This window comes from Acomys minous (assembly GCF_964271855.1).
Source record: "Acomys minous genome assembly, chromosome: 1".
Classification (NCBI taxonomy): Eukaryota; Metazoa; Chordata; class Mammalia; order Rodentia; family Muridae; genus Acomys; species Acomys minous.
In genome coordinates, this window is record NC_140483.1 from 135,745,213 (window position 1) to 135,772,473 (window position 27,261).

Below are 27,261 nucleotides of genomic sequence, written 5' to 3' on the forward strand. Positions count from 1 at the left end.
TATAAGAGTTGCTGAAAAGGGGTTTCTTACTGCAAATTTGCTTCATTGCACGTGTACCAGATATGCATTTACCTGAAAACACCATATACTGAGAATTTCCTTCAAGAAAAAAATCATTCCTCCTTAGTTGCATATCTGTTCTTTATTAGTAATGTGGGCAGGAATGGCAGTCATGGGTCTTCCCTGGCCATCCTTCAAGTCTGCAAAGCAAGGAAGATGTGAAAAATGTGTTTTCCAGACATTGATGCAAGAACGTATTAAGAAGTAGAAGAAACAAAATACAGCCAAAGGGATAAACATCAGAAATTTGCTGAAATGGCTTTGGTCCCATATAATTGCTTTTCTGTCAGCAGGATTATTAACAATTTTGGACATCTGAAAATTAAATTAACAGCCTGAAAATATTTTACAGAGTGAGATAGAGCATGATACATGAAACATAATGACCCCACTGAAACTCAGCCAAGCCTGCGCAGCTACTCACTTAGGCAGAGTAGACGACTAGTTAATCATCACCGAGCAAATTGGACAGAGCAAATTAGCTTACTGAATTCCAAAGCCTTAGCTACCAGAAAGAGGATATGCCACTAATTAGAATGAAGGAACTCAATGCATACTGTTATCAGCACAGAAAGAGAAAGCGAGGCGTTGGCTTTGAACTGCCTTGACCAAAGCTTTTGCAGCCTGGGTTAGTAGGTATGCATTGGTATATGCCAGGATATAAAGCTGGCCATGCCCAGCTTGACAAGGGAGAAGCTTGCACCTTTTCTAGCATCTTTACCTAATGAAGCATAAAACTTTTCACCAAAGTAAGTTGGTATTCTTTGAGAATAAGTATACAGGGACAGAAGCACATATTCAGATACACATACACAAATGAAACAAAAAAAAAATCACTTTAAAGTGATTTAATTGAAGATTCTACTTCACGAACTTTTTTCTCTAGAGTATTCAGATTTTTATTTCATTTGAAAAGTGTATTTCCGTTTTATGTAAAATAAATATTTGGACTCAGTTTATCACTGGAGATTAATCCGAAATCATATTTTCTAGCCTTAATTAGCATTCATTTGCTTAATTGTCATTCTCAGCCCCATCATTTTCATCTTTCACTAACTTGAACAATACTATCTTCTGCTGTTTGCACTTTAATTTAAATTTCTATTAAGGTTTATGAACAGTAATAAGGTCCTGTTTGAATATTCATTAGCTTTTGAATTGCGAGCTATGAAAAGGTGCTTTCTTTTACCTTAATGAAACTGGCGCAGCATGGGACTGATCAGTTGTGACATTTGATGTGAGGCACCCAGTGAATTCTCCCATTGTTTATTGACACATCTTGTCCAAACAGCCCCCTCGCAAGTGAGCGGAGTAATGAAGGAGAGAGTTCTGCAGCGGACTGTGGAGCTTTCCTGGCAGGAACCGGAGCATCCCAATGGAGTCATCACGGAATATGAAATCAAGTATTATGAGAAAGTAAGTGTGCGGGAGCTGCGGTGTGAGCTGTGCTGTGTCTGACGCCATCCCACCGCACTGTATGCCAGTGCCGGTCCTAACACCACTATTTGGAGCGACTAGGAATTCGGACTTATGACTCATTGTGTTTAATAACCATCTCCACCAGCCCTGGCTCGTGATTACAGTCAAGATCTCTATTTGTTAACTTTATGTGTCACACAAATGAGAATATTGTATTTATAGTGTATTTCTTCAGGGTTTTTTTTTTTTTTGGTATAATAATTAGACATAGGATACTTTAGTGACACCGAAACCAATTAATCCAATGCATTTTGATAAAAAAGAAAAAAGAAAAGAAAAGAAAAAGCTCCCTTCAGTATATTTGTGTGGTTATGACACTTTAATCTAAAGGTTTCATAGGATCTATGTTTTCAAATGCTGTTATAATATCTAATTGTAATGTGCATAACATGTATATAATATCCTCCAACACTAAGATTAAGCTGATATTATTTAATTCCTTTAGATTCTCTCTGGAAGTTACAGTAGACATATTAGATTATTACATCTCATACCTCTCCTCCTATAGAAAGTATTGTCTAAAACGCATGGGCTGCTCCTTTCCATACTCTGAATAGAATGACTAGCTATTACTAGCAAATCCCTGTCCATATGAAAATATTCATCTGTGTCTTATTTAGAGAGGGAAAATTCTATAAAGTCCATTCCCAATTATCTGAGTTTTACCACGCAGAAAAACATCACTCAAAATGTAAAACCCAGAGCCTACCACTATTAGAGGTTGTGATTCTAATGGTAATGAATGGCACTCTGTCAAGGTAAGTGAGTTAGGTGAGTGCTCCAATACATAGAATGACTTCCCGTTAGACATGAGTGTAAAATAAAGTCCTAACATTTGGGGGAAAATTTGGAAATGAATGAATAGAGTTCATTGAAATGTGTACACTTCATAGCAAAGGCCCTCCACACCAGGTGAGGAAAAACAAAAAGAAAACAAAGTTTAAAGTAAGGTAAGTGTCACTGTTCACCTTTAAAATACTTTAGCTTCCTATTTTCATCCTGGTTTGTTTTCTTCTTAGCCTCAGCTGCATTTTTATGCTTCTGCTTTATAACAAAAAAAATACATTTCTTGTCCCATCAAATGTGCTTAAAGGGGATCATTGTTTTTAACGCAGTTTTTGTTTTATCTGTTTCACGTAATCCCTAATAGTTATGGTCTCTCCCGAAATTGGTAGATTTTAAAGTCAATAAAGCACATTTTACAGTACAGTGTGGCAGAGTTTCTCACGGGGAATCAGCAATCTTCTGCAAATCCTTATCTGAAATAAGTGCGTTCAAATTGCTGGGTTTTATTTGCATGAAAGAAACAGAATGTATTTACAGCCAGTAATGTGGAAAATAGGCAGTTATTGGAGTGCAGTACTGGAACTGAGTAGCTGTGCCGTGAGAAGGCACAGGATCTGTGTATTGATGCTCACTGACTGTGAGTTCTCTCTAGTTCTGCTCAGAGATACTTCAACTGTCTGTGATTACATATATAATATCCATGATCATCTTTATAAATGATGGTACTAGGGCTATCACGAATCAACTCCATAAACTCAGTCGGAGTGTTTCTTTCCACTTTTAGAAGTAGCCATGTGAAGGTAAATAAATCGAGATGATATTGTCAGATTTCAGTAAATAATTTTCACACTGGTACTTACAGAAGGAATCATAAACTATCCAAAAATGTATATTTTAGAAAGCATAACTTTTTCAACTTCTCTTCGTAGCATAAGAAAGTCATATAAATGGAAATTGAAGTGTTACTCTAATAAATATTGTTTCGATGAGTGTACATGCTTAAAGTTTCATATTCAATAAATTCTTAAGCTTATCTCATGATTTTATGTAAAAGACCATATAAGTATATAAAATATCCTTAACACATATGGTATGTTAGAAGAAGCATAAACTATTGCTTGAATAAACTTTGCAAGCCTTGATATTTACATTTGAAAAGTGAGTAAATAAAATTATATTTAAAATAGTGTCAAACCACAGCCATAATTCACACACTTTACTCTCAGATTCAAAGTTGCAACTAAAATACTCTACGAAGTACCATTATGTGGATATAAATTTCTACCCTTCTTATTGAGAGTAACCAGTGTGTCACTATGGTGGCAGCATTTAGCTGAAATTCTTGATTAAATAGGTTACTTGGTTGGCTTTTTTTTTTTTTTTTTGCATTTGAATTTTTTTTCTAAATTTTACTTAGAAAAAAAAAGTGTGAAGAATCATATAGCTATAGGAAGTCCTCTATTAAGCCAGAGGTCTCCCAGGTGTACCTGCATATTAGTCAAAAAAGAAATGTGGCCAAAAAGTGGGAGCCACGGTGCCCTGCCTCAACACAGCAAAATCTCAATCATAGTGATCATTTTAATGGCTTTATTTCTCTTTGAAATTTATACAACAAAGGCATTGTTTCCATTGCATTTTATATTATTTTAGAAACAATGAGTGTCACAGTACTCCAGAAGGTAGACTAAAGCTTCAATTAAATGAAAGCAATACAGCAAATTAAAATGTACTACCAGAATCAACAGTCAGATAAATTTCCCCCTTTAAATATCATTGCAGGATCAAAGAGAAAGGAGCTACTCAACGCTGAAAACCAAGTCCACCTCAGCCTCCATTACTAATCTGAAACCGGGAACAGTGTATGTTTTTCAGATCCGCGCTTTCACCGCAGCTGGTTATGGGAACTACAGCCCCAGGCTTGATGTGGCCACACTAGAGGAAGCTACAGGTAAAATGTTTGAAGGTAATTACCATCTTTGGTTCAGATTTTTCACTTTATAGCTGTCACTTGGTTTATTTTTGTATTGTGAGTGATGTTTTTGCATCAAAACTAATTTTTGTGTCTACAAATTAATATGCATGAACATAAATATATCTAGCATAAAGGTCATTCATGAAAATAATTATTAAATATTCTCTATATTCAATAATATTAAAACTTTATGATAACAGACTTTTAAATGTATACTATATTTATTTTTAAACGTAAAATGAGAAACATGTAGAAGTCCTTGAGTTTGTGTGTTGAACGAGATGTTTTTGTGCCTCAGCATGTTGTAATTCAAATTGTGTGCATCAAATACACTCCTTTACAGACAGGACCCAAGAGAGTGACTGGAAGAATAATAGGCTATTATAAATAATATCCTATTCATGATTTGTGGTTAATTGAAGTTCTATGTTTCTAGCAATGGTCTCAGTCATTGAGAGTTCAGAAAGATCTCAAAACTTGTGTTTCTTGAATTTGAAGAGTCCTTTTATCACTGTTGTTATGAATTATTTCAGTTATACTAGAAAATATTAAGGATATTTGAAACATAACTAAATATCCTGGAACTGACCACTCTACCTGAAAGTAGAACATAATCAATGAGTTTTAAGCCACTGGATCAATTGTTCATGTTTTACAATGTAAGTTAATAATCAAAATATATCACTATGTTGTATGTTACATATAGACAGTTTCATCTTGAGAGGTAGGTTTCTCCTCAGCTGCCCTAAAACCCTGGTTAATTTCCACATTTGGGAGTTATTGATTCCTCCTGATATTACTGCTTAGACTCCAACTTTACCCAGTGGGTCTTTCCTGTTGTCCTTTGACATTCTAGTGTTCCTTGAAATTTTTTAAGTGAATTAAAAATCATGATATTACATTCTTTTTTCACTTTTTAAAAAGCTTTTGAAGTAATGAAATTTTGGTCAGAATTATTTTGACTTCAGAAAATACATCTTTTAAATGACAGATAGATTGAAAACCTTTGAATTAACTGAAGCTTGTTAAATTTTTCAGCCATAATTTTCTTTCAAAATATCATTATATTTTTAAATGAATAACAAAATATATATGAAATCAACATAAAGTATATAACATTTTTGTAGAACTGTACACGTACAACTATCAGGTGAAAAGTTGTCATAATGGGGTATGATGGACTGAATGCCCTTTAGTTTCATATGTATCATTTATTATGGAACATATAAGAGCAAAATTAAGAATATCTAAATTTAGTAGCTCCCAAGGATCTACTTAAGCAATTAAAGTAGATATTTTAGTACTGACACAAAAAAAATCTTTAGTATTGAAATATGCTGCCATAGTTTCCAACTGAAGGCATTTTCCTAGTATTACCTTATGCTTTCTAATGTCCAATGAGTCTCTCCAAGTTTTGTTATTTCTTCTTTAGTTTTGAAAACTTCAGAAATGAATTTATATCCTTTCTTGACATTGTAAATTGAAACAAACTAGTTGTTTATTGAATTGAATAGCTATAAATATCACTTTCATTATTTAAAAGGCTGTAACTAAGACCTAAAAATTAAGATGAAGACTCAGATCCTGAGTGATCACATGAAATTAATATTAAATGTATTTTATATTACAAAACATATCGTGATTTTTATTATCAGAGTGTTCTCTTCCTTTAAGATGTAAACTTGTAGAAACAATCATTTATTTTTTTACTTCTTTAAACTATTTATTATAATATGTAAATATAGATGTCACGCAACAGATCTGGGACTAGGAGATTTATTTGAGGGAAGGTAAGAAGAGAGGAGTTAGGTCCTGAGTGAGCAATGATGACAGAGAGAGAAACAGAGAGAAATAGATAGTGGGGGAGCAGAGAGAGAGAGAGAGAGAGAGAGAGGGAGAGGGAGAGGGAGAGGTAAGAGAGCAAGAAAGAGAGGAGCCACAGGATAGGTGGCAATTCTTTGATCCTGTGCCCCTGGCACAGAGATTTCTAGGCAATCTAGAAGCAGACTGGTGAGAGCACATAAAATTCCTACACTATTGACTTGACAGCACCTACTGTAGCATTTAATGCGTAAACATCACTCAATGGATAAGAAATAAGAAGATCATACAAACCTGAGCTAGGTTATCAGAATGACTCAGCGATCAAAGATAGGTGTTAAAAATCCCACTGTGGGATATCCATGCATTATGTGGATGTACTCCAACTTGCCTAAGTGCCAGGTTAGTAGTAGCTATATTAAATTTATACATGCAATGTATTATGGATGGTAGATAGTTTGAAAAGTTTCTAAAGGTATTATTATTCACCCGAACTATTCTCAATAATTTTTATATCAGAAACATTTTATACTCTTCAAAATATTGAAGGACTCTCAAAAGGTTGTCCTGATTTGGTTTGGGGTTTTTGTCTGTTTGTGTTTGCTTTCAGTATTTTTCTTTTTCTTTCTTTTTGGTTTCTCAAAGTAGCCTTGGCTGTCCTGGACTCAATTGTAGACCAGGCTGGCTTTGAACTCACAGAGATCCACCTGCCTCTACCTCCCTGAGTGCTGGGATTACCCACTGTGGCAGGCAAAGGTTGTGTTTATGTTAAAATACAGCATACTAATCTCACCTCCTTTAGCCATTAGTGTGATGTCATTAGATCATTGAGCTTCAGGAAAACTCGATATTGAACTTATAAGCAAATGCAAGTGTAAAGAGAGAAGACTATATTTGTACTATGGGAAAACCGTGCTGGTCTTTCAGATGCCCTGGAAATCTCTTGAGGGTTTTCAAGGATGACTATACTAGCCTCTTTAAGGTCCACTGACTCAGCATGTATGCTACTCTAAGAAGTAGGTACACAGATAGATGCGAGAAATTGTAAGTGCACTCAGACTAAGCTTAGTGAAACAGTGTGCCAAGTTTATGGATTCTGGCTATATGGTTAACTATGGCAAAATTCAAGGTGCAATATTACCATCCAATAAATAGTGATGACGGTGCTCTGAAACAAGATAGGAGTGAAGATTTACCCAGGAAGATGATATGTAAGCACTCTTCAAACAGAAATTAACAAGGATCCCATTACACATTCATCCCAATTCCACTTCTACTTAGTCCAACTACTGGTTTTGCAGTTTTAAAAATGTGGTCTTCTGATTCTGGTCTCAACGGTTACCTCCAAAATGTTCTACCATTGACATAAATGAAAAAAATCATGATATAGGTCAACTATTAAAAGACTAAAGTTCAACAGTAAGAAGCCAACATAAATGAGCATTCGTGGATGTTGACTCACTGTTCGGCTGAACTCAGTGTTTCCATTGGAGCACTGCCTCCAAAACTAAGGGAATAACTGAGCCTTACACAAGCAGAGGATTGTCCCCTTGGGATCACTGAATACAAAGCATTTCAACACTTGAGTGTATAATTGTTTCATTTCTCATGAGAATTACTCCAGTCTGTATCGTCTCTGTATATGTAAAAAAATCAAATAAAAACAAACAATTAATTAATAAATAAATAAATAAGAAGGAAAACAACTCAACTAAAAAGCTGTGCTTTTTTAGTCATATGCCTGTTAGGCTGTAACTCAGAATTTAGGACTTAAAAGTTATTTACTAACGAAATAATTTTCCTTTGGTTCTCTCTAGAGACAGGTCACCAGGTGACACATTAAGGAAAGTGTTTAATACATGCAGTCGGAAACTGTATGATTAGATGTCTGAAAAATTGTTCTGTATAATATATGAGCTATCTCTGGATGGAAGAGATAAGTTGTATGTGGAAACAACATGGAAAAAATAGACTAAATCTGGTTAGGGTTAGCAGTGGGTGTTGCTTGTTGAAGCAAGGCAGCTATTCATATATAATGTTTTCTGCCCTGGAGACCAAGTCCCTTGCCTCCAACAAGAAGGCATAATATTTTCCATCATGCCTTGTATTAAAGATTATAGTTGTTGGCAGTTTTAGACATAGGCAATTTATATTTTCTTGAGTTTATATATTACATATTTATAACTCAATAATTTTTGGATGTATATTTTCATCATATATTATCTCTAGTGATTGCATCTATCTATTTTGATAATGAAAATATAATGCTATAGAGAATATATAACAATTGTTGCAGAGCTTGAAGTGATAAACTCCTGTTTCTTCAAGCGGCCTGAATCACAATCTGCTTTAGAGGCATCCTGACTCATGGTCTTATCCACATAGAGACTGTAGAGAGTCTAGATGAGCTTTCATTAATGACCTTAGAAGAAACATCAGTATGAATAGGAAAGACTATGATTCAATAATTGTTAGACTTGTTTCATAAACTGGAAAAGTTTGCTTCTTATAAATATATATACCATCTCCTGACTAATTTGTCATATGTACAAATAACCTTTTGTTTAAATGTATACTGTTCCTTAAATGAATTTGTTTAAAATTTAACATAAAGTAAACAATATGAATTGTTTCCTAGTCAACCCCTCTGTTCATTCTAGCAGTGAGTGGTCCTGAGCCTCTGTCTTTTGTTTATAGCAACAGCAGTCTCCAGTGAACAGAATCCTGTCATCATAATTGCTGTGGTGGCTGTGGCAGGGACCATCATATTGGTGTTCATGGTATTTGGCTTCATCATTGGAAGAAGGTAGGGCATAGATTCTCCTAGTTTTGTCATAAATAAAATGTTGATTTCCCAAAAGTGCCAGCCAATTATTCACTCGTTCTATTAGAATGGACACTTCTTTTCTGATATAAATATCAAAGACCAGTACATTGTTTTCGTTTTCCCCAAATCAAAGTGCACTATGAATTGAATCACTGCCTTCAGTTTATAATGATATAATTAATACTGGATGAATGTATATTGGTTACTTTTAAAGAAACCAAAGGAAAGACTTACTCTTTTATTTGCTTTTTTCAACTTTTGTGAAAATCATTTAAGATTTGTGGGCTTTTCCAGTAAAAATATAAAAGTAAAAACTAATTGATGAATCTAACACCACAAAAACTTTCCTGTTGTCTGGTCTTAAACAAATGCTCCACTTCCTATGCATATTTTGATCATGTGTATTGACACGTCATTACCAAGTGGTTCATAACAGTGGGCAAAATATACTTGATTTGTTTAGTCCTCTAGCTAACATGTTGCTATGTAGCATTGCTCCTGATGCTGCATGCAAATCCATGAAGCAAAATCAGCCAGCAAACTTTTCACAAATTTCATTTTTTCCTCCAAGGCACTGTGGTTATAGCAAGGCTGACCAAGAAGGAGATGAAGAACTCTACTTTCATTGTAAGTGTTTGGCTTTTCGTTCTTTCAATTTACCCCGATTCAAACAGAAACCTGATTGTTCCTATTAGCATGAATTAATCCCTAATGCATCATGCTTTAAATTCTGTGATGAGCTAAAAAAAAAAATGTAACAGTCTATTCAGAGATGTCACATTACTTTCAAATATTCATATGTTTTCACATCACAGTTTTTGCCTTTTGCAAACTCATGTTTCTTTTGGAACTCACCTGCCTAGGTGTTTTCATCACTTCAGTAGTCAACCATTAAATGCAGTAAGTCCCTCCTTTCCAGTAAGGGCTGTCAGTCTAAGGTGTGGGAGGCCCTTTCTCCCACTCAGTGGGTGATGCTTGCAAGAATCACAGAGCTCAGGAGACTACTATGAATTACCACTGAGAGATATGTCATGGGAAGTAATTAGAATAATATTAGTATCCCATTGTCTGAAGTTTTCCTAGGAATGTGAGTTACCTGGTTCTCAAAAGCCCATGTTAGAAATCAATTCTATAGGAAGCCTATCAATCCAAAGAAAATGGGAGTGCATCTGCATTATTTCGGTTGCACAGCCAATGGCAAATGGAAATATGGGCTTTGAGAATAAATCATAATACTTCTTACAGATAAAATAAAAGCCTAAGGATCAAATTATTTCAATTTTAAAATTAATGATATTCTAGACCAAGCATAAGGCAATTTCTAAGTTTAAGCCCTGAAAATATAGAATCCAAGTATACTTATTTTTTAAATTGCTATACCTTTTGTGATGTTTCTTGTACATAAAGTTCCTGAAAATGACATAGTAGTTATTTATTATATAATTGCCCATATTCTTCTTATAGTATCTAATAAGTATTATAATGCTCATATTCTAAAGTGATGAGTATCTAAATGGCATTCAGGAATTTCTAACCATTACAGAATGTTCCCATATATCTTAAAGTCAGTGTTCAAAGAGTAAAATGAAAACCACTCCATTAAATTTTACTTCTTTGCATTTGTTGAAGTGACAGTCAGTGATCCCAACTGATTGAGAATCTCTGTAGAATTCTAACACAGAATCCAGGAGGGCATGTTCACAATTACTATCATAAGAAGAGAACTGACTTTATCATGAGATTTAAGCTTCAAGCACTCCCACTTTCATTGAACCTTTCCTAGGCTCTGGGAAGTCCCAAGCCTTTCTCTTTATAACTGTATACATATTCTCTTTAAGTTGACATCCCAGATCATATCCAGTTCACACCTTACATGACTTGAGTCTCCCTGCCTCTGTATGATTCTCTTCCCTCGCTCCAGTCTTTTGGCTAATTTGCTTGTGAGTTCCTTATAAAAAGCGTCATAAATGAGAATCTCATAGCCAGTTTATTGGTAGAAGATAAGGACAGTACATGTGTTTTTTTCCTCCTTTGTGGCTAGGAAAAAATTAACATTTCCCCCAAACAAGGAAGAAACCACTGAAATTTCAGCACCAAAAGTTTTATTTGTACTGGAAAACATCTACAGTATAAAAATATAAGACGTCGGTAAGATTACTGGAATCTTTCATCACACCTTCATGTAGATAATTTATTGGTGCAGTTGCTTAATGTCACTGCCGTCAATATGTCACTTTTCCGCCATTTATTGGATTTATCTAAGACATTTTCAAATTATCAAATATGCTTTTTTTGCTTATTTTAAACTTACAATATAGTGCAGAATTTAAATGGAAACACAATCGATATTCACGGTGTAGTTTTATGTTTAATTGTCATCATTCAGTTTTAACATTTTGCAGCCACTCGCTTCTTTAATGTATTGCATCCAGTTTTTAATCAGGATCATTAAGAACTGAATGTTTTACTTGTGGAAGTAGACAGGATGAACTTGCTATATACTGTATATAAGCAGTTTCCATTTCTTTGGCAAAATATCTATGGTGGTTTTGAAATATTTAATGTCCAAGAGAAATTTAAATGAGGTATTAGCACATACACACACACACACACACACACACACACACACACACACACACACACACACACACATTTATTTTCTTATGTTGGACAAAACAACAGACTAGGATAATCAGAAATTATGTCAATATTTACTTTAAGACACACAGTTTTAAATGAATTAGGAAAAGGTAAAGTGTGCTTGACTGCTCTGTCCTATTGAATCCTGTGCATTTTGACTCATTCTTTTTATACAGATATCCTGTCATTCAGTGTGAACCAGACAATGTATCCCACTTTATGGCTTTATCTAAAAGACCTGGCTATTTTACATGCTGGTGTCCTTTATTTCCTCAGTGCATAAGCAGTCTCCGTAGCTGCAGAGAAACCAGATTTGATTTTTACAGGAACTTGAAAGCAACCATTTAACTGGCTTTGGGGGCCCTGAATTTAGCGGAATACCCAGTCATTTGTAGCCTGTGCCCTGGGCTCTCCAGGGACCCAAGTCTCACAATTTTAAGATATAAATACGACGGAAGAGTTTAGTGAAGCAATTCCAATTTACATTTGGTTTCCTCCTACCATTTCTTCTAACAATGTCTTAGATTCCAAGCTGGGTAGTATTTCATGTTTTTATGCCAAAAACAGCTTTGGCCTGTCAAAATGTTTTATGACAGCTTGAATAAAGAACCATCAGAGACCCATTTGAGATGCAGAAGGCTACTTCCAATCTAGCTTCCTTATCAAAAACAAAAACAAAAATGAAAGAGAGAGAGAATAAAAAGGGAGAAGATGGCTCTTTCTCCAACTGCCTGACAACCTAGGAGGTTAACCTATTGTTTTCTTCCCTTCTCTCTCTTTCTCTTCCCCTCTTCCCTGTACTCCTCTTTTTTTCTCTTTCTATCCCCTCTCTCTTTTCTTCTTGTGTTTTTTTCATGTTCAGCTTTAGTAACAAATGAGCACCTGTCAGTTTTATAAACTGCAACAATAATTGTTTAAGACAATCAATTTTGGATAAACAATCAACTACAGCAGAATAAATCAAGATTTTTAAATCCCATTTTCCTTTATACATTCTGCTTATTTTGTTGTTCTATGTTTAGTTTTTAAATCTGATCTTGATTTAATGTGATGACATAAGCACAGTTAGGCTACAGTGTAATATATAATAAAGGAATTGTTCTGAGAGTAGTTAAGTCTTAATGGAAAGATTGTTTGGTGGCTTTGTTAATAATAATAAAGAATTTTTAAGGATATAGTGTAATTTTTTTCATTGCATTAATATAACCAAATATGCCTACCTATCTTTGTCTTGAACCAAATGAGATTTGGAATACTTTATTGTAATTGAATTTGATATAAAGTTGGCTTAGCATTATCTGTTACCTGCATGCTTCTGGGTGCATTTAAAGATTTTAACTTTTGAAATGATACTCTGTTGTTTGAATTTTGACTACCTTTTGTGAGGCATACTGGCTACCTCCTCGTATTAGCTAAGATCTTCCAAAGCCTTATAATGAAAAGTTCATATGAACCATTTCTCTTTCAAATCACTGTCATACTTGGTAACAGATCCCAGGAATATTGTAAATTTTCTAATTTACTCTGCACTTTGTATATCCAGCCTCTATTACCCTCAAGGTGAATATAAAACTATGTCTTTTGAATATTTCTCTTTGATTTTGTGATAGCAGTCCCTCATATCTTGTACTAATTTTATGTATATGTCAACAGTGGTTGGTCTTTAAAAATAAATCAAAGAATAAGTAAGATGTCTAAATGTTTTTAATATTGCTGTCAGTGCAGTGATCTACCTGTAAATGAAATGTCTTATTTCCCTGGTGTATTAATTTGATGGATTGACTGGCTGATTATATTTATCAATGTGTGTCTGAGTCCATTCCAACCCGCGGTTGACTTGAAGTAGGCTATGATGGCTCTGAGTTTAATCAAACCTCCGGTCCGATAGGCACAGACACGTCAGAAATTTCGGTGGATGTCTTTTCTTGATTTACTGGAAAAGCAATTCAGTTAGTAACCTATGAGTTGGATCCTATGCTACCTATAGAAGCTTGCAGATAATACCTAGACGCCAGCAGACTGGAGTAGTCTGTTAAAACTGCTGTGAATGAGGTGATGTGGAAGCAAGGTCCCTGTTCCAAGGAGCACTCTGCATAATGACATTCCTGGGCTGACTGCACAATAAGTGCTTTGCTTCATCACAGTCATGCTTTCTTACATCATTACAGTTAAATTTCCAGGCACCAAAACCTACATTGACCCTGAAACCTATGAGGACCCAAATAGAGCTGTCCATCAATTCGCCAAGGAGCTAGATGCCTCCTGTATTAAAATTGAGCGTGTGATTGGTGCAGGTAAGGCTGTTGTAGCTTCCTTATTCAGCTGTTCTATTTGGCCAAGATGAAAAGTCATATATCATAATGACAGGCAAATAATTATACTTCAAGTATAGAACTCGTGCATTTACCTGAACTATTGGAAGCAATGAGGCTGTACTTGGTTGTGAAATCTTTTTTTAAAAAAATGGGAAGGGAGCACATAGTAAAGAGTATGAAATATGTGATTTCACCTGGGTTCTTAAGATGCTGTGTTATTAGCTAATGCATAGTCACTCTCTGCTGTTTACAAGAATAGTAGAATTTTAGACATCAGAATTTTTTTGCATCTTGATGAAATATACATTCTTGTCTTTAAAACTGCCCTTTTCTCTTTTCTTTTTAGCAATTAACTATTGTACCATTTACATGAATGGGGGAAATGTATATAAATTAAATGGGACACTATAAGTTTAATTTTTTCAGCTCAAGATGCTTATACATAGGAAGTGTAATGCATATAAATTCCGTACTTTAAAAATCTTTAATCCATACTGCCACTTAGACTTTAAAAGCAATAGCAATAATTAGAGTCTGATAATGTGCCCTTAAGCTTTCGCAAGTAGACACCTCAAATCTAAAGACTGACTCAGAAAGAACGTTTGTAAATCAACCAAAAAGTAACAGCATTTAGTGAGCCTTAGCTTCTATGAGTGAACAAAAGTGTTTCCTCAGTTTTGATTTTGTTTTGTCCTTCATTTCATAAACTGTTTCACTGCATATGGGAAATAAAAATTCTCCATCAGTTTGAATATATTTGTTTTCACTTAGAAGAACTGCTTTATTAATTAAAGTTTATTTTAAATGTTTTAACCCATTTTCTTAGAAAGCATGAATTATCCCAGCCTGCTTTAAAACATGCCTGCTTGTTCTTTTACTTCAGGAGAATTTGGAGAAGTTTGCAGTGGTCGTTTGAAACTTCCAGGGAAAAGAGATGTTGCAGTGGCCATAAAAACCCTGAAAGTTGGTTACACAGAAAAGCAAAGGAGGGACTTTTTATGTGAAGCAAGCATCATGGGGCAGTTTGACCACCCAAATGTCGTCCATTTGGAAGGGGTTGTTACACGAGGTAGTCACCGGTGATATGCTTCATTTATTAATGTGCTGTAAAGTAGTAGCATTGCACATACAATTAAAAATCAAATTCCGAAGACATTGCATTTCTAACTGATTTTTTTATTGATGTGTGACTAATTAAAAAAAACAATTATTTGCTGCTAATTCAGAGTATAGTCAAGGAAAGGAAAACATGGGATTAGATTTGAGGAACGAATCTCATGGCTAGAATTACTGATTAATATTCATGTTTACCAAAATGCATAAAATTGAAAAAGCTCCTGTACATTTTATAGAAAGCTCCATTTATTTTTTATTTTTTATTTTTATTGTTGCTCACAAAGTAGAAATGAGAAGGACAAGGAGTGCCGGTGGCTTATTTAATTGTGCCTGTATTCCACAGCCTTGCATGCCTACCCAAGCTTAGCCCTCTGATTAGAAACTCCCCTTCTGGACTGACTTTCACAGGATCTCTGGTGCCCCATATTTGGCCATGTCCCTTTGTTGGGGAGGCCCAATGGCACTCGAAGGAAGGATAGCGGTCTACCAAGAAAAGACTTGATACCCTAGCACCATATTCAGGGGGAGGAGGTCCCCCACAGCCACCATCATAGGGAAGGGGGATTGGGGTGAAAGTGGGAGGGAGGGAGGAATGGGAGGATGCATGGGATGGGATAGAAAATGAGATGTAATAGGAATTATTTTTAATTTTCAATAAAAATGTGTTATTATTAAAAAAAAAAAGAAAGAAAGAAACTCCCCTTCTGACCTCTTCAGCTTCTTCAAAGAGCACTATGGGTTTTGGGGGTGAGAGAATGAAATATTCTCAAGCATAGGGTATATCTTGTGAAATACCATTTTCTTCTTTTCTTCATTTTATTATTAGGGAAGCCTGTCATGATCGTGATTGAGTTCATGGAAAATGGAGCCCTGGATGCGTTTCTCAGGGTGAGTTCCCACATCATTCGCCCATGCACTGAGATTGCGCCTGAGAGGGATGCAAGTTTCTGAACCTTGTCTCATAATATGACATGTAAACCTGAAAACTATGTGAAGCTAGAAAATTATCTTTGAAGAGAATCACAGTTCGAGATTGGGTTAAATTAGAATTTTTAATAACATGGCTTATTAATATCATTACTTGAAATATAATGATATCCTCAAGCTGTGTGATTTAAATGTCTATCACAGGGCAGCAAGGAATATTTAATGGGTGGTATGTGATGTCTTTGTAAATCCTTAATTGCGAACAAGCATAGTTTACTGTTGGAAGTTTGTTCGGAATACGGGCATGTTAACATTTTCCCAGATGGAAAGACACAACAACAAGCGTGAGTTCTTATAATGCCCTCTTTATGTGATCTACAATGACATGTTAAATCTGAATCATAAACAAGAAGAGGAATTAGAGGAAATTTAATTGTTGTGTCACTATGGTATGTACAGGTCCCAGTTTCCTGAAGTAACACCCAGGCAATGCTCATTTTCAAGCCAGCATCCTCCATGTAGCATGTCTGTATCTTCTGAGAACTGAATGGTCGCCAGTTTTGTTGGGGAGGTCTCTTGACACAGTAGTAGAGTGTTACAAGTAGTGTGTCTACCAGCAGTACATCCAAAGGGATGAAAGAAAGGAAAGTCAGCCACTGTTAATTATTTTCTGTCTATAATTTTTCCATATTTTTAAATCAAACGTTGACTCATTTCCTTTTTTATTATTTGTAAGATAAGGAGTTCCCTGTGAATTCCTTGTTCTGTGCATTCTTGGGTTATTTATATACATGGTTTGGCATGTTGTAGACACATACCTATCAGAGTTTATTTTTTGGAAATTCTATTTCCTAGCTTTGCCTGATATTTTAGTATTTTTATAATAATTGGTTATCATCAGTTACCAACGTATGTAGATAACTAGGTATTAACACAGATCTGTCATGTTGACTATCACCTACACCAACATGTGTTATTTTCCCCACTAACTATCTATATTACACAGAAAATTAACAAACACTTCTTATTATTCAATGGTAAACTACGATCATGCATACATTTTTTTTTTGGTGATTTTTGTTCCCTTTAAAGCACCATTAACCAACTTTATTTTGTCTTCCTGCAGAAACATGATGGGCAATTTACAGTCATTCAGTTAGTAGGAATGCTGAGAGGAATTGCCGCCGGGATGAGATATTTGGCTGACATGGGATATGTTCACAGGGACCTTGCAGCTCGCAACATTCTTGTTAACAGCAATCTTGTTTGTAAAGTGTCAGATTTTGGCCTGTCCCGGGTTATAGAGGATGATCCGGAAGCTGTCTATACAACTACTGTAAGAAAACACCTACTATTGTGCTTCTTATGCCTAAGCTATCCCAAGCAAATGAGAAGGGCTTAAGTAAAACTAAGCAGCAGGAGACATGCAGATGGACCTCAGCTTGTCCTTTCATCTGGGGAAATTAGTGTCATTAAAATCTACACATAAGACCAGGAAGGAAGGAAAAAGAATGATACTATCATATTTTGCACTGGGTTTGCACTACCCTGGACTCATACTTTGTAAATATTGTATAGTATGCCGGGCATGGTGGTGCAGGCCTTTAATCCTAGCATTCAGGAGGCAGAGGCAGGTGAATCCCTGTGAGTTCGAGGCCAGCCTGGTCTACAAAGTGAGTCCAGGACAGCCAGGGCTGCACAGAGAAACCTGTCTCAAAAAACCAAAAAAAAAAAAAAAAAAAGAAAAGAAAAGTATTGTATCTTTAAGTATAATATCTAGATACTAGCTTATTATCACAGAAATAATTGTATTTAAATAAAGATTCCAAAAGAATGAGTATACTAAGTTACAACTTTTATGATATTAGACCAAAAGGGAGACATGTGAGCATTTACTTAAATATCCCATTTTTCACTCCACTTTACTGGCAATGTGGTCTAATTTGTCATTATCTATTCATTAGATTCTCGCCCTGACACCACACAAGGTCCATTAAGTACAGTTGCCTTAGAAATGAACATGTAATGAGAGCCTAATAGAAAGATTGGTAACTTTGAATACAGAGAAGTTCAAGGTTCACAGACCTGATGCTTCTGGGCTGCCAACTCACGTAGAAACATTTAACATAGCTGATGGTGTGCCCATAAATGATGTATAAGCTAGTGTGCATACTTAAAATGTCAACATCTTTTTATATAACAGGGTGGGAAAATTCCGGTAAGATGGACTGCACCTGAGGCCATTCAATACCGGAAATTCACCTCAGCCAGTGACGTGTGGAGCTACGGGATTGTCATGTGGGAAGTGATGTCTTATGGAGAACGACCTTATTGGGACATGTCAAATCAAGATGTAGGTGACTCATTGTACCAACAAGACACTCACATCCATTTCTAGTGTAACATTGTTGATGGCTCATTAAGGACACATTTGTGTAGATTCATAAAAACATAATTTCCTATTACTATCAGTGCTAAGGATGATAATAATTATCATGAATTTAAGGTTTTCTTGGTTTTGCTTTTTTATTTTCTTACTTAGATTGATTACTTGCTTATCTTTTTATTTTAATGCTATTGGCACAATAGGATAATGAAAATGACATTTCCTCTTTAATGGTGATAATGATGCCAAGGGATGCTATTAAAGAGTTAGGTCCAACCAGTGTTTCAGAGTAAGAACCTCATCCCTGCCATTTAAAACAAGAATGCCACTAGGAAATGATTCATAGTTGTACTTCTGAAGTCGATAAAGACATAAGCAAGAGCAGGAATCAGCTACAGCTAAAATTCAGGTATTTTCATTCAGTTGGTACCTTTGTTTGTAAGTTAGAGTTACCCAACGAGTTCTTGTGGCAAATGAAGTCTTACGCTGTACATGGGGAGTTTTGCAACGCTTCAGATCTCTGCATTAACTGAAGGGTATAAGTTTGGGAGGAAGGTTTTTAATCATTTATAGTTTCTGGTATTTTGAATTGAGTGATACACTTTTTTCCTGCTTTTGTTTTGTTTTGTTTTTAGTGTTTCAAAGACAAAAATCTAAATGATGCTTCCTTTTGGCAGAGGCAGAGTTGCTAATATTTGACAGGTTTCAGTGTCAAAGATTTCATGGACTGTCAGAATGTGGCAAACAAATCCTTGGGGCAGAGAAAGGGAATATTTACATCCCTAGATACTCCACAGAGTTCCATCTCTTTTGACACCTTCCTTTCATACTAGTTTCCAACATAAAAGGATTGACAGGGATGTAAGACGACTTAAACTCAAAGTTTACTTAACTTCTAAACATAACAGAAATGGTTGAGAGGAAAAACACCTTACTATTTTAAGTTTGGTTACCACCTTATTGTTTTTTATTTTTCTTTAAAACAAGTGCCACAAATAAAGAATTATTATGACAAAAATATTTTTGTTGATCAAACTAGCATTATGTCTGGAATGGAGATTTGTTCTGAGTTCAGTGTTTAGCATTGGCTTTTTAGCCTTTTCATCTTGAAAATATACATGCATCTTCAAAGCATGGGGTTTTAAAGTAGAAATGTATATCATATTCTTTTTTCCCATTTATTTATTAATTTATTTAATCACATTATAGCCTGATCCCAGCCCCATCTCTCCTGTGCACCCAGGCTCACCCTCAAGTCCCTCCCCATATTCCCCTCTCTCCTTCTTCTCGTAGAAGGGGATCCCCCCAAGGGGTACCAACCTACCCTGGCACCTCAAGTCATAACAGGACTAAGTTCATTCTCTCCCACTGAGACCAGACAGGGCAGACCAGCTACAGAAAAGGGATCCATACGCAAGCAACAGAGTCAGAGACAGCTCCTACTTCCATTGTTAGGGGACCCACATGATGAGCAAGCTGCACATCTCCTACATATGTGTAGAGGGGGTCGAGGCCCAGCCTATGCATGTTCTTTGGTTGGGAGTTCAATCTATGTGAATCCCTTGAGCCTAAGTTAGTTGACTATAGATCTTCTTGTGCTGTCCCTGCTCACTCTGGCTCCCTCAATCCTTCCTCCTACACTTCCACAAGACTCCCCAAGTCTGGCCTGTTTGGCTGTGGGTCTCTCAATCTGTTTCCATCAGCTGCTGGATGAACCCTCTCAGAATCTAGTTATTCTAGGCTTTAGTCTCCAAGCATAGCAGAGTATCACTTATAGTGACAGGGGTTGGCTTTCTCCCATGGGGTGGGTCTCAAGTTGAGGCAGTCATTGGTTTGCCATTCCCTACATTCTCTGCTCCATCTTTATCCCTATGCTTTTTATAGGCAGGACAAATTTTGGGTTGAAAGTTATGTGCAGCAGGGGATGTGCAGCCTGATGTATGTCAATATTTTTAGTGACTCATTCATTGTTTTATAGTTAAGCATAATATACTAGTTAAGCAATTATGCTGTAGGTTCAATGTTGAAACAGAGATAAATGAAATTACTTTCTCAAAAGAAAAGAGTTTCTTCCAGAATCTGGCCAGAGTTTATAGACAGTAAATAGACCGGTGGATTCTCTGTTGCATAAGGGCCTTCTCTGTGTATAGGGACATATTGCATTTCCATAGACAGTTGCTCTAATCAGAGTTTCTCATATGTGCAAATACCCTACCATTGAGTTCTATCCAGAACCCTCAAGATTTATTAAGTGAAGTAGTTCACTTTGCATTGTTTAAAGTTAGCAGCTAGGCATCTGTGAGGTATTTTAGAAAGACCTAGAATTTCAAATGCATTGGATTTTAAAAGACTTTTTATAAGACACCATGAAAACAAGATGTAAATTTATGGTTATGCTCCTATGCAAATCTACAGGAAATCTAGTCTGAATGCTGTATGAGATGAGGTGTCAGTACTCGCAAGAAGGAAATACAAAAGTGGTGGGTGGCAAAGGAGGCAGAGGTTCTGAGAGTTGTCCAGTGCTTTGCCATCCCTCTGGACAGAGAAGAAAACAAAAATGCAGTGCAAGAAAATAGGACAAGAAATATGTATGGCCAAATATATTCAAATAGCTTATTATTTCATAAGCACTTGGACAGCCACTTTTTTTAATTTTCAGATAACTATCACTATCTGGAGTTTCAACTGTAGCAAAAGCAATTCAATATGTATTATTGATATCAAGAGTTTAGGCTTCTCCAATACATTTCCAATTTCCCTTTTTTTTTTTTCAGAAAAGTATGCATATATTTAGTTGTTTTATTTAATGGCCTTTCAAACAAAAGTGTTTATATGTTTATAAGTAGTCAAACAGAAGGAAAATTGTGAAGTTTGAAAGCATCCTCTTGGCCTTCATTAGCAGCTGCCTTTTAATTGGATTTATTCTCGATTGGTCAAACTGGAGTATTTGTTTTCATGTGATAAAATTGTAATATTACTGTATAGTTTATTACTTTAATAGTACCTGAGAAAGTGTTTGTTGTCATGTTTTTACATTAATCAAAGCACACAGTAGATAAATCCTTCTTTTCCCTGGAAGATAGTTGTGTGATTTTAAAAGAGTGAGCTTACATAAAGGAGATTTCTTAAATCCATCATTTGAGAGGTCACTGAGGACATGCAGAGTTGCCCCAGAGGTCTGGATCTCTTGCTGCTCTTTCAAAGGACCCAGGCTCAGTTCCCTGTAAATAATTAAAGCAACTCACAAACACCTCTAAGTGCAGTTTCAGGCTTCTGACACCCTCTTCTGGCCTTAATAGATAAATGTTGTATGCATACATTCATACATACATGCATGCAAACATGTGCTCATACACATAGAATAAAGTAAATAATAAAACCTTTGAAAATACAATTTTCATCAGCCTAAATTTATTTATGCAGTAAGTTATGAGCCTTCAACTTTTACCTTTAAAATCACTCCTGATTTTATGATTGTTTTCCTATTAAAATAGAAACAAAATTGCAATTTGCTTCTGTAGTTGTTAATAAAATCATACAAGTTGAGTTCAGAGCATTTAGTAGCATGAAGGCTGGGTTATGTTATCAGAAATAATGACATGAAACTGAGTGTTGAACAAACATGGCAGCCAGTCATGCTGTATCCCATTTTGAGTTAATATAGGCCGGTCACCAGCATGCCTACACTATTTCTTCTTTGAACTCTTATGGCCATAATACAGTAATAAGGGGACACTGCACTGGTAAATTTTATATCTAATTAATATCAATAGTGAACAACAAAGAGATTGTATCTGTGACAAGAGTGAGGATAGGTCAGTGCAGGTAAACCTAACATGTTTCTGGTAATTTCCGGTAATGTTTGGAGTAAATTCACCTGAATTCATAGATCAACATGTATGCTTTGTTTCCAAGAATATTTAAGTACTTGGGAAAAAAAACCACTTCATTGACTCTGATCAGATTACTGACATTCAATTCCATCTTTCCTAAATATTATGTGATTTGATTATTTTTTTTAATGTGGTGCAAAATCTCTAAAGTTAGTAATCTAATGGTATTTACTTAAGATGGTTTCTGCAACAATCAAATAAGATAACTCCAATTCAAAGCCATATTAAGCATGTGGTACCTATTTGATAAATATTTACTATAATATTTAGTTGTGCCTAGACAGGTAAGTTGTTTTTCTGGAAAGTTAACAACAAAAATCTGCAGAATTGGACAAGGTGCTAGTATATTGACTAGTTTGTCAGTGAGAACTTCTGTGTAGAAACTGAAACTGAAGGCCCTCCCTCCCTCCCTCCCCGTCTCCCTCCCTCTCTTTGCCCCCCTAATCTCACTCTCTCTCTCTCTCTCTCTCTCTCTCTCTCTCTCTCTCTCTCTCTCTCTCTCTCCCTCTCCCTCTCCCTCTCCCTCTCCCTCACTGTTTTTTGTCTTTGTTTTTTTGTTTTTAAGAGACAGGATTTCTCTGTGTAGCCCTGCTTATATACACCAGTCTGGCCTCAAACTCAGAGATCTTCCTGCTTCCCCCTCAAAAGTGCTGGGATTAAAGAAGAGTCCCACCACCCCTTGGATTATGCTAGGACATACTGAAGCCTGTACTCTGCTACCACTGCTTTGAATGTGTAGCCCAATATATTTGTACATATTGAAAATTATTTGCTTTGCACTGAGGTCAGTAACATGTATCTACTATAGCATAGGCTTCATAAATTTCTAGAACGTAGAGAGATGCTTACAAAAGTTCAATAACTATTTCCTTCCTGTAAGGTATTTAGTAGTACTTGCTCTATTGACACGAACTCTGAACATACATGGGATTCTAAGCTCAAGAATTCTAAAAGACATCATAAAAGTTTGGGGCCCTGTTGAAGATGATGCCAAAGGGAACATGAAAGTAATTTTATTTTAATTTATTTTGAGCAAAAGGAAGAATGGAAAGATAATGCTTAATATGTTGTTCTACTAAGGTGACAAAGAAATTGCAGACATGGAAACCAATTTGGAAATACAGGAAATGATGAGAACTGGGCCAATAGTGTTGCTATTGAAATCAAATTTTCTCAAATTAGAAAAATATTTTATGGGTTCAATAAAAGCAACCTTGAGTATAAGGAAAACCACTCTTTCCAATGGAAAGGGTGTCTTCCCAAGTATTTATTATGTGGTCATTTTAATGCAGAAGATTTTGGAAGCTACTTACATATCACAAGTTAAGCTACTGTTTAAATCACTTAGCCTAGATTTTCAAATGCACATTTACTTTTCTCTAAAATGTTTTACATATAACACTTGAGTCCAAGAACAACATTGTTACTTAAATGGTAGATAAGTTTTTGTTATAGTCCAGTGGTTAATTGTACTTACAGCTCTTACCAAGGACCTGGATTCATTTCTAAGTAAACATGTGGTACAACTGTATATATCTTCAATTCCTGGGATCCAAAACACTCTTTTGGTCTTTGTGCATGTTGGGCTCACATGATGCTATTCATATATACATGTAGGCAAAAGTACCGATACACATAAAATAAAAATTAAATAACTTTCAAAAATATAATTCCATATGTATATATGTATCTGTGTATATATGTACAGTTACCCTTTATGTATGCTTGCACGTGGGATAAACATCATGTTATACATGTATGTGGGGCAATGTTTTCAGGGACATGTGCTTGCAGTTCGGGGATTATCAAGTCTCCTATAACCTCTATTAATATTCACAATCATTACTGGATAATGCTTTTCATTTACTATGCACAAATAAACAGTACATATAGAAACAAATTTGAAACTTTGTGAAGACTTACTCTGAGACCATAATTGCATTTACAGGATGTGAGCAATTATTTTTCTAATTCTTAACATACATTGTTTCAGGACTTAGAACCATGAAAAGGTAGGAGCTAGTTGCCTTTGCATAGAAAAAAAGAATATAGTACCATTCCCACCTTTCTGGCTAGAATAACTCTAAGTTCAATTGGATGGAACAGGAAAAGATTGAAGGAAAAATGATATATTCAGTTTAAACTTATAGACTATGGAATACCTATGAGGACTATGGGCTGAGATGTATAATAAACTAATGAAATACGAACAACTGTGCAATTTTAGAAGATTTGGCACTAGAATTTATAATGAACACTTTTAAAATGTCAATATAATTAAGTTTAATTATTTACCTTTTTACCTTACACTGTACTCATACATGTGTCTCTTAAATTACAAAATGGACTCATCTTTATTTTTCTTTTTTTTTAAGTATATTTTTATTGTAGCATTGAATTGATACATGTATTTTGGGTGATTTATATATTTTTTTAATTTTTTATTAATTTATTCTTGTTACATCTCAATGGTTATCCCATCCTTTGTATCCTCCCATTCTTCCCATCCCTCCCATTTTCCCCTTATTCCCCTCCCCTATGTCTGTTCCTGAGGGGATTTTCTCCCCCTGTATATGCTCATAGGGTATCAAGTCTCTTCTTGGTAACATGTTGTCCTTCCTCTGAGTGCCACCAGGTCTCCCCCTCAAGGGGATGTGGTCAAATATGAGGCACCAGAGTTCATGTGAAAGCCATACCCCACTCTCCACTCAACTGTGGAGAATGTTCTGTCCATTGGCTAGATCTGGGTAGGGGTTTAAAGTTTACCGCCTGTATTGTCTTTGGCTGGTGCCTTAGTTTGAGCAGGACCCCTGGGCCCAAATCTGCCTATCATAATGTTCTTCTTCTTGTAGGTTTCTAGGACCCTCTGGATCCTTCTCCTTTGCTATTCTCCCATGCTTCTCTCATGTATAATAGGTTTTCCCCTAAAAGAGCTAATGCTAGTTACATCATTCATGTCACCACCCATCATACATATGTTTTAGTGTGCTATTCCTGAAAGAGAACATACATCTCATTGACAAGTGGCCCTACAAATGGCAAGATCATTAACATTTTCTAAAATCAGTTCTTTGTCTAACTATATCTGCCTTTATTCAAAAACACAAAGTTTGTATGGTTTCTTTTCCAGAAAGTCATTTTTTCTTACATTTATAATTTTATTTTTGAGCTTGTAATATATTTACAATATTTCTCCCTTCCCTTTCCTTCCTTCAAACACTCTTACCAACATTAAATTATAGCTATTGAAGGAGAAACTACAACCACTAATTAACAAACAGCCCATAAACATCTGTCCTTATACCCACAAATTTTTCTTAAATTTCAAAGCTATCATGTTAGCCAGGGTCAAGAGTTGGTATTGATCCTTGAGTGATATTATTATTTGCTTTTTAAGCCCTTATTGGTATTGCTTACCTTCTTACTGTCTTCCCTGTGCTGCTTAGATTAATAATAATTTTAGATTTTTAAGATTTTTTTCTTTTTCATATAACTGAAATCCTTGGTAATAAGAATCTTAAGATTTCTAAATGCTTTACATAAATATCTATGCAAACCTATTTTATGTTTTTAAGTAATATACTCAAATGTGATGCAAATAATTCTTCTGCATGTTATTTATCTATAAATTGTCTGTGATAAAAAAAATTTTTTTAACGAGTACAATGAGTCATTAAGCCTTGACTAAAAGCCCATGTCAGTTTTCTCCTCTAAAGCTTTCTCTATGCTTGCTGCTTTCCACCTCTGCTGTCAGCTAAGTCAATGTGGAGACTGGAAGGAATCCAGCCACCTTTCATGTGCCAGAACAAACTGTATCCAGCAAGCTCTTGCATCTCAGAACCCAGAATAATAACCATCAAGGTGGTTAAAAGGACAGTGTGTTGGATAATATTCTCTGACATACCACTTTCACATAGCATGCTCCCTTGTTTTAAAAGTGTCAGCTGAACTCATCAAAAAGTGAAATCCTTTGGCTTACTTTCAATAACAATTTCCTTTTCCACATTCATTATCTTTTACTTCTATGCACATGTGTATTCTTACAACTATATTCAGCTAAGAGAGTTCCGTAATGTGTCCCCTTTTGAAAACCTCTGGGGTGGCATTAAAAATATTTCCATCTCTTGCACCCTGTGTGAGCTTAATTGCTGTTCCCTATTGCTGAATTAACTAGGAAATGTCATCACATCCTGCGCATCGTGGACCCCATAATAGCATGCTTAATATATTCATGAATGTTTCGAGGGAAAAAAGAAGACTTTGTAAGCAATATGTCTCACTCTTATCTGGATAAATCATTTTGCCTTCCAAGCAGTTCGTTTCACTGTAATTGAAGCTCAGTTGGTAATTTTTTTTAATGTCCTTTTGGCTATCAGGTCATAAAAGCAATAGAAGAAGGTTATCGTTTACCAGCACCCATGGACTGCCCAGCTGGTCTTCACCAGCTAATGCTGGATTGTTGGCAGAGAGAACGGGCGGAGAGACCAAAGTTCGAGCAGATAGTCGGAATTCTAGACAAAATGATTCGAAATCCAAGTAGTCTGAAAACACCCCTGGGAACTTGTAGTAGGTAAGAAATCTCCAGTTGGATGGAACTGAGTGAAATTAAAACATGCACTTGAACCATTTGCCTCCTCAGCTTTGCCCCAATAGCAAACTGAATTCTGGGTTCACCCATAAATCTATACTAAAATGTTATGTTTACAAAGCTTTACTGGCTATTTTTTATTCCTTTTTAGATGGTTTACTTCAGTTAGTATTTAACTCAGTCCGTTCATTTTTATTGGACTTTTCATGTGACTTATGAAAACAGGATTTACGGTAACAGGACTTTATGATAGCAGGAGATGTTTTTTCTCAGAATGTGTTCTGAGGCTAGGGCTCAATGGCCAGGCAGAGTTGCATTGCTTCCAGGCCTGCATTGTCCCTCCCTAGCTTTCATTATCAGGCTCTCACCTTGGCATATTCTTGTAAAATTGTAACACAGCATATGCTGCTCAACATACACGTTAACAACAGTGCCTTCATCCTAGCACAGG

The 27,261-nt window shown here is 35.7% G+C and overlaps 1 protein-coding gene across 6 annotated transcripts in view; it reads left to right on the forward strand.

The window, feature by feature from the left end:
* EPHA7 (EPH receptor A7) overlaps nt 1–27,261 on the forward strand; it is a 149,727-nt gene that overhangs the window by 116,790 nt on the left and 5,676 nt on the right. The window contains exons 6-15 of one of the 6 annotated variants that reach the window (XM_084761852.1): nt 1,352–1,476; nt 4,105–4,273; nt 8,816–8,924; nt 9,517–9,572; nt 13,766–13,879; nt 14,784–14,969; nt 15,843–15,904; nt 17,070–17,279; nt 18,147–18,296; nt 26,599–26,792. In XM_084761852.1, the coding sequence (XP_084617978.1) occupies nt 1,352–1,476; nt 4,105–4,273; nt 8,816–8,924; nt 9,517–9,572; nt 13,766–13,879; nt 14,784–14,969; nt 15,843–15,904; nt 17,070–17,279; nt 18,147–18,296; nt 26,599–26,792 (1,375 nt within the window). Of the gene's footprint in view, nt 1–1,351; nt 1,477–4,104; nt 4,289–8,815; nt 8,925–9,516; nt 9,573–12,447; nt 13,285–13,753; nt 13,880–14,783; nt 14,970–15,842; nt 15,905–17,069; nt 17,280–18,146; nt 18,297–26,598; nt 26,793–27,261 lie in introns of those variants that run through there. The other 5 variants (XM_084761849.1, XM_084761850.1, XM_084761851.1 and 2 more) reach the window with 5 other exon arrangements.